The sequence below is a fragment of the Oratosquilla oratoria genome, chromosome 27 (genome assembly GCF_046742065.1).
Source record: "Oratosquilla oratoria isolate Oo_2021 chromosome 27, ASM4674206v1, whole genome shotgun sequence".
Lineage (NCBI taxonomy): Eukaryota > Metazoa > Arthropoda > Malacostraca > Stomatopoda > Squillidae > Oratosquilla > Oratosquilla oratoria.
This window is the reverse complement of record NC_134803.1, coordinates 47,106,159-47,115,107: the sequence shown is the minus strand read 5'-3', so window position 1 is coordinate 47,115,107 and position 8,949 is coordinate 47,106,159. Positions and strand designations below refer to the sequence as shown.

Sequence of the window (8,949 nt, the reverse complement as noted above, 5' to 3'; positions counted from 1 at the left end):
AATAGGTAAATAAAAAATAAATAAATAAATAAATAAAATAATGAAATAATAATAATAAAGAAGTAGAATAAACAAAATAAATAAGATAAATAATAAAAAAAAAAAATGACGAATAAACGTACAAAAATGACAGAAACTGCTATATATATTGCTTGGCTATTCATCTAACCCAACATTAAAACTAAGAAGTGGACTAACGCCAGACAGTTATATTTAACTTAGAGAATATGTATTTCGCCCCCGGTAACCTGCGCTTCTATCCTTGGCGCCGAGGATGTGAAGTCAAAACGTTGGTGAAGCAGATATCTAAGAACGTTAGAAGTTAGGAGGTTAAGGAACGGAGTTAGTTAACACAAGTCAAAAGTAATAAAAATCCTTCTCTGAATCGAGAAGTCTCTCAAAGCATAAAAGTATACTGCGTGACTCTGGTCCATAGGGGGTGTCTCTGAAGTTCCTCAAGTACAGACAGCCACGGCAGTGATAAGGACCAAGACGGCAACCTTAAGGCTAATGGATCTAAGAGTCTTAGAAGGCCATAGAGATAAGCCTATGGAATAGAAACCTAAATTACCCGTTCTACTGTACATCGCTTGTGGCATAACAGGAAACGTTCTGATCTCGCATTCGCTTTGTTGTGGGTTCGAATCCCGCACTCCCCTCCGATTCCCTGCAGTGGGTGTTTGCTACCTGCTCCAACATTCCAAGCCCCATAATAGGGCAAAGGTGACGGCTTCGGTCGCAGTTACTCAGCGCCTCCTGGTGTAGGCTAGTAATTTCCTTAATTTACTAGAACAAGTTCCCAACAAAATATAAGATCATAAGAATAAAGGAGACTGCAAGAGACCATAAGGCCTACACTAGGCAGCTCCGTATCCATCACCACCTGTCATCCCCATCCACAAAGTTGTCTAATCGTTTTTTAAAACAACTGATAGTTTCAGCGCTTACTACATGGTTACTAAATTTATTACATTCATCGACCACCCTATTAGTAAACCAATTCTTGCCTATTTCCTTCTTAAATCTAAATTTGTCCAGTTTATACCCATTACTGCGAGTCCTGCCCTGTTGTTTTATTATGATGACCTTGTTTGCTTCACCCTTGTTATAGCCTTTGATCCACTTGAACACTTCTATTAGATCACCCCGCACTCTGCGTCTTTCCAGAGAGTGTAAGTTTAGGTGCCTAAGCCTCTCTTCATAAGGCAAATTTCCGAGTCCATGTATCATTTTAGTCATTCTTCTCTGTACTGATTCTAGTGAATTTATGTCCATTTTGTAGGACGGAGACCAAAACTGTACCGCATAGTCAAGAATGGGTCTAACTATCTGCACTTCTATTCGTTACCGTCCTAGCAATGAAGCCTAGTGCCCTGTTAGCTTTATTTCTGGCGCTAATGCACTGCTTCCTGGTTTTAAGGTCCGGCCTCACCAGAACTCCCAAGTCCCTCTCGCACTCAGATTTGTCTAAAAACGTGTTGTTTAAGTTGTATCTATTTTCAGGGTTGTATAGCTCTACGTTCATTTGCCATTTCACCGACCATATTAACAATTTATTAAGATCATCCTGCAGAATCTGGGCGTCGTCTCCTGACCTAATTAGGCGTCCTATTTTAGTGTCGTCCGCAAACTTACTAACATCATTATTTATCCCATCGTCTAAGTCGCTTAAGTCCATTATGAACAATAAGGGACCCAAAACCGAACCCTGGGGGACCCCGCTAGTAACATTGCCCCACCTAGATTTTATTCCATTTATGGTGACCCGCTGTTTTCTGTTACTAATCCAAGCTCTTATCCATTCTAACACTTTACCTCCTATGCCATGGGCTTTGATTTTATCAGGGAGAATCTTAATTAAATAATGAATGCATTGACTTTCAGCTGAATGAGATCATCTGGCGACAGTCGCCGACTCCAAGCAGATGAACCAGTTTAAGGCCAAGTGTTCAATTTAAAAGCTTGATTGACGCCAAAAGATTTTATTCGGTTTCTGGGGTAGCCCTTCGAATGGAAGACAGAAGACATTGTGTAAATAATAATAATAATAATGATAATGATAATAATAATAATAGTATTAATAACAGTAATAATAATAATATTCATAATATCAATAACAATGATATTAATAAAAGCCCTAATAATAATGATAATAATAATAGTAAAACAACAATAAAATAACAATAATAACAAAATGATAATAATAAAAGATAAAATAATAGATAAAAAAGGGAACTCAAGTACTTTAGTATGGGGTCCCGCCCGCCCTCAGCCAGGCGTCAGTCAAAAAAATAAATAAATATATATATATCTATCTATCTATCTATCTATCTATCTATCTATCTATCTATATATATATATATATTCTATTGACTGTCCCTGTAGTAAAAGACTTAACTGTAATAATCTTAATAATTTTCGTCATTGGGCCTGACCTTCATCTCGTCTGCATAAACAAGAGGTTAATCGGAACTGACTTAATCGAGATCAAGTTAACCAAGGCAATTTGAACCAAGTTAACCGAGGCAGGTTGAATCAACATTCTCGTGGTGGTAAGGGGTTCCTTCGAACTGAATGAAATCCTCTGTGGTAACCAGAATAAAAAGAACAAAGAGAGACAGGAAGAGTTCTGTCGGCTTTTGCTCTGCGCATGCGCGGCCCGGCCCGGCGTCGCCCCCTCGACCACCGAACCGCCATCTTGTATACACTATTGATTTATTGTCTCTTTTATATTTCATTTTTTTTTAAGGGGGGAGCATTACTGATGGTCTGGTATCATCTTGCCACACAATTCGAAGGCGTATGATTTCGTCATTACAATGGGTGATTAGTTCGTACCTGAGACATATCATTATCACTTTTGATCTTTATGTCAACAAATATGGCCCTAGCATTATAAGGCAGACAGAGTGAGAGAGAGAGAGAGAGAGAGAGAGAGAGAGAGAGAGAGAGAGAGAGAGAGAGAGAGAGCCTTTATTATATATATTGATATATATTTCCAGAGTCCGTGGTTAGGTATTACCACCTACTCTGTGTGATATCGCGTGAATACACATCATCTTACGAATATTTCAATAAATATCTCAACACAAGAAAGCGCCTACACACACACATACGCACACACACATACGCACACATGCACACACACACACACACACACACACACACACACGCAATTATTACATATACTCATACATAGGTTGCATTCATTTTGATCCAGCCTTTATTCTGTATGTAAACACAATATATATAAATATATATATATATAAATATACATATATATATATATATATATATATATATATATATAAAAGGACAGCTTATACAAATATCAAGGTAAAGACATCGAGTACCTGGGTAAATTTTTTATTTTTCGACATTTTTATCGCATATACCATCAGCACAGGCACCGTGATTAATCACTATTCCCTGAAAACAAAATACATTCCTTTCACAAAAAAAAAAATACAAAAAATAAAAAATAAAATAAAATAAATATATAAATAGATAAAAATAAATAATCCATTCATTTGTTCATTTATTTATCTGTGGAACATCCTCATTCCATAAAGAAAAATATTATCAAGAGAACCTAATAATACATAAGTTTATTTGAACTTGAATATTTTCACTAAAGGTAGAAAACAGTCAAATTGTAATTCTCCAATATCAATTTTTTTTCCCTTAACATTGACACTGTATTTTGCCAAAAATTTCATCCCACGACTAAATTTTCCTTCTCCAATAAATCTTTGCTAAGTTAGATTTAATGTGCAAAAACCTAATAAGACTTTTAGAGATTTATTCTGGCTAACCCCACAAGCCTTTGTGTGTGTGTGTGTGTGTGTGTGTGTGTGTGTGTGTGTGTGTGTGTGTGTGTGTGTGTGTGTGTGTGTCATTCACCATGGTCTTGGATCACGTGTTGGACTCGTGATCGACAGTTATTACCCTCCCGGCAAATAACTTAGATCTCATATATGACCCATCTATGGATAATGCTGTGACCCGCGCACGAGTTGGAGTAATGACTTGCAGCGCAATGATACTGTGTTTGTGTATGTGTATTTTCTCCAAGTGAGACTTGTGCTAATTGTCGGTCGCTGTTTGTCTTGGTAGGCGGCGACGAGGGCGAGGACGATTACTACCCGACGGGCTCGCCTTATCGAGTGCAACGCCACGCAGCCAACATTCGCGAGAGGAAGAGAATGCTCAGGTAGGTACTGCTCTAGAAATTAATCAATTATTCAATCAATTGATAATAGATAAGTAAATGAAAGAATAAGTAAACAGGTTAGTTTTCTAATAAAATAAAAATAGTATAAATATATTAATATTACGTGAAGCAAATACGTATACACATGCACGCATGTACACATACGTAAACACACACACACACACACACATGTGCAGATTTATGGAACAAATAAGATGAACCTATCATCCTTGCCAACAAAAGAAACGAATATAATATAAGGCAAAGTTTGATGAGTGGAGACAGAAACGGGACCCCATGAGCACAGTTCTAATCCCGTGAACTACAACTAAATAAACAAGCACACACACACATGCATACATATACATACACAATGTAAACACATACGCATACATGTGCACAAACACACATACATGCTGTTCGTTCTTTTGTTTCCAGAAGAGACTTTGGTGGTCTTTTTATTTTTTTTATACATGTATTAATCTATTTGTTTGTATATATATATATATATATATATATATATATATATATATATATATATATATATATATATATATGCGCACGTCACTACTACTAGTAATAATAATAATGATATGATGATGATAATGATGATGATGATGATGATGATAACAACAACAATAATAATGATAAGGATAGTGTAGGTACTGGATTAGTGGCTGAATTTTCCCGAACAGCTTAGAAAGTTTACGAATGAAGTATGACATTATTCCTGTACTGTCCCGTAGCTTCAATTCCTTGCCTTGTATACTGTCCTGTATTCACACATTTGTCTACGTCAGTCCCATTCGCCATACGATTTAACATTTCCTTACACAATGTCCTGAAGGCGACCATACCAACCATTCACCTTTATTGTGGATAGAAGCGCCGGTAAACTAGTCCATGGCATTAACAACACCAGCCTTCACTGTATTCCCAATTGGAAAATATATATGTAATGCATTAGGTATTCATGTGTAATTGTGTCTGAATATCTGTTCACCTAAGCTACACGTTGACCTCCTCTTCCACTCCACTCTCGGTCGTCCCTACCTTCTCCCTCCTTCCACCCTTGCCCCTTTCAATGTATATATAGTAAACTTGTTTCTCCCTATACCTCAGACAGCTCCCCCCATCTCTCTCCCCACAGCCTGAACAACAACTCACAAGTGTCCCCTAATCTCATCCACCACCACAGCATCAACTCGGCTTTCGACGAGTTACGGAATCACGTCCCCACCTTCCCCTACGAGAAGCGACTCAGCAAGATCGACACGCTGCGGCTGGCCATCGCCTACATCGCCCTTCTGCGGGAGCTGCTCGAGTCGGATCTGGACCCCGTCACGCACATCGAGAAGGGGCTCCGTGGGGAGCTGCCCTCGGACCAGTGCATCCTATGGAACACTAGTGGTGAGTTCAATGGCATGTCCATTGTTTATTCACTCATTTGTATCATATTTTATTCATCTACTTATTTATCTATTCATTCTAGTTGTATTCATCTTATCTTAATAATTTGTTCATTCTTAATAATTAATCTTTTTTTAATCACTTGTTCATTTTATTTCAATAATTGATTTATTCATTTATTTATACTTTTTTATTTATCTATTGGCACAGTTGAATTCAATGACCAGTACTGGTTGTCAACAATATTTCTATCATAATAATTTCAAAAATATATTTCTATTATCATTGTCATTACTACTGCCATTATTATCATTCATTATCCCTTATCAATAATTGACGAATGAGATTGCTGAAGGAATTTCATATCGAATTCTTGCCATCTATGTGTCTTGTATTATATTTTATGTGATATAAATGAATATTCTACTATTCATGTGATAACTCCGTTTTAGCTCCAATCTATTTCGCTCCGTTTACCAGTACACTTCCTTAATTTTCATATTTCTTCTTTTCCTTAGTATTTTCCTTATATTCCTCTCTACATATGCCTAAATGTTGCCCATTCACTTGTCTCATTCCGTATAATAAAAGTAAAATAATCATAACAATAATAATGATGATAATGACAATCAACAGAAAAAAGAGCAACTAGCTGTACTAGTTTTTCTTAAATTCTTGAAAGATTTAACATATACCTAAAACAAGTGACCCACCCCTACCCACCTTTCTCTCCCTCTCCCTCTTTCTCCCTCTCTCTGGGGATCCTCTGGGGCCCTCAACATCCCCAGGTTCAGGAACCACAGTTCCTCAAGAACCTCCCAAAATGACCCCTGTTCTCCCACATTCCCTCAAGACCCAACCACTGTTCCTTAGCTAATTACACCTGCTTCTTGTCCACCTCCTCCAGACCTAACAGCGCGGTTGTCCTGGATTAACTGGGAGAACCTCGGGGTGAACCCAAACAGGAGGTCGATCTTCTCCACCTTGTCCCTCTCCGCCGACCCACTCAACAACTAGCCGAAGAACCTAGAGGCCAGAAGACCCCGAAGAAGGAGCCGAGGAGCCATCGTCGCCTAGAGGCTCTTGGCAGCCGTGTCTGAGGATGTTGTCCATGAAGGAATGCACAGCTGGCTTCACTTATACGTACCACAATGGATGATATCTCACATCAGTGACTCATTTCGTCTAGGAAGATGTGTAAGGCGTAATTTTAAGTCGTAATCTTACGATGCGTCTTTTGCGATCTCGTACCTTTACGATGTGTCTTTTGCAAACTCATAATCTTGCGATGCGTCTTTTGTGATCTCGTAACTTTACGATGTGTCTTTTGCAACCTCGTAATCTTACGAAGTGTATTTTTGCGACCTCGTAATTATACGATGTGTCTTTTACGACCTCGTAATTTTACTATGTGTCTTTTCCGACCTCGTATCTTTACGACGGAAAATAATTCACTACAGCTTTACAGAAGACGACCGTCGCTGTGGTACTTCTTTGTGGAGCCAAATGCAAAAGGCAATTTGTACGATAAACTTATACAATTCTTGGAGCAAATCCAGCCAGAAATGGACAAATTGTCTGTCATCAATTTTGTATCATGTTTCAAAGACTGGGAACCCACAGCCCCACAGTAGCCAACAACGATCCTTCCGGCCCTCCTGTAGGACCGCCGAGGTGTTGTTCACGTTGTGTTCTTGTGGGTTTATATCTATGTCTTCTTCTAAGGAAAAAGAGGAGGAAGAGGGGGTGGAAAAGGGGGAGGAAGAGGGGTGGGAAGAGGTGGAAGGGGAAAATGTTAAGGAGGAGGAAGAGGAGGAGGAGGAAAAGGAGGAGGAAAAGGGGGAGGAAGAGCAGTCTTCGACTGTCACATTTTCTTATGCGAAAAACGTGGAGGGAATACATTCTAAGTTGGCAGAGATCTTTGGCCCGGTCCGGGGACCAAGTGCCAGCCCCTTGGGGTTGCACCTCGATAAGTTATACAACGGTGATTCCCGAAGTATCTAGTCACAGGAAACGCAATACTCATTTGCAATACTCGAGCTCATTACTGGTCTCTTTTACGTACAGTTAAAAATAATGGTCCCATCATTTGTTTCAAATTAAAACTTATATATATATATATATATATATATATATATATATATATATATATATATATATAGATGTATGTATATATACATATATATTTGTTATATATGTATATATATATATATATAAATATATATGTATGTATATTATATATAAATATACTGTATATGTATATATATATAAATATATATGTATATGTATATATATATATATATAATAACAATAAACTAATCATAACAATTTACTATAGAACACAACAGATAAAACTGCCATCAAAATACCTTTCAGTCCATTACACATTTGGTACAAAAATACAATAAAATAGATGCGCAAATAAAGATTAATATAATCATAAAGACACACCCAAAAATAAATGTAAATAAATCAATAATAAAATAAGTACCGGTAAACACAAATAATAAAGACGTAAACATTAAGTACACACAAACGAGTTAATTACAGGATAGACATTACAATATATTCCTTATGTGTTTATCCAGTTCAGTGACGACGTGATTCTTCTCGTGAAGAGAACATATATCAACTACACGGTTGGCGGAGTTGATTCTTTTTATACGAATTAAAATCAATCCAAATACAAAATCTACTTGACACATAATCATGTAGTCAGAAAACAACAACAATTACAGTTACACAAGTCCAAGAAAATCAACAGGGATTCTGTTTTTCAGTGAAAAATATTCCTGATCTGTTGGAACACATTTTTGTCTTCATAATGAGGTCCTCCCTTTAACTGAATAAAGTCTTCTGACAAGTGAAGAGGCAGTGACCCTTGACCTTACGAGGTCATGATCTTTGCTGAATGAAATCGTCTGGCGAAGGAAATCATGCAGATGTCATGCATGTACATATGTCATGTCATGCATGTGAATGATCGTTCATGGATACACAACGCCAAGAAATCTATCCATTGACCACAAACATAAATTTGTATCATGAAGCATGCCTCGCTTCAATGAATAATATGGACATCATAAAACATCAAAACCCACAATCAAACTCAATGTAAACACAACCACAACGTGGGAAGAAGATTATATCAATCACCGTGTAAAACTAAACTTGAATGAGTTATTCGCTTTTGACGAGAGATTGCCTACAAGGCCAGAAGCGCTGGTGAAATACATTCCATACTGACTGATACACTTAGCTGCCGCCAGGCGATTCTATTCAGCCAAAAGGCCGATTGTATTGATACAACATGTACTAAACCACGT

At 37.5% G+C, this 8,949-nt stretch overlaps 1 protein-coding gene across 2 annotated transcripts in view; it reads left to right on the top strand.

Annotated features, from left to right (window-relative positions):
* LOC143039702 (uncharacterized) overlaps positions 1-7,704 on the top strand; it is a 19,469-nt gene extending 11,765 nt beyond the window's left edge. The window contains exons 2-4 of one of the 2 annotated variants that reach the window (XM_076209939.1): positions 4,117-4,213; positions 5,412-5,623; positions 6,531-7,704. In XM_076209939.1, the coding sequence (XP_076066054.1) occupies positions 4,117-4,213; positions 5,412-5,623; positions 6,531-6,640 (419 nt within the window). In that variant the 3' untranslated portion in view covers positions 6,641-7,704. Of the gene's footprint in view, positions 1-4,116; positions 4,214-5,363; positions 5,624-6,530 lie in introns of both variants that reach the window. The other variant, XM_076209938.1, reaches the window with a different exon arrangement.
* The last annotated feature ends 1,245 nt before the right edge of the window (positions 7,705-8,949 follow it).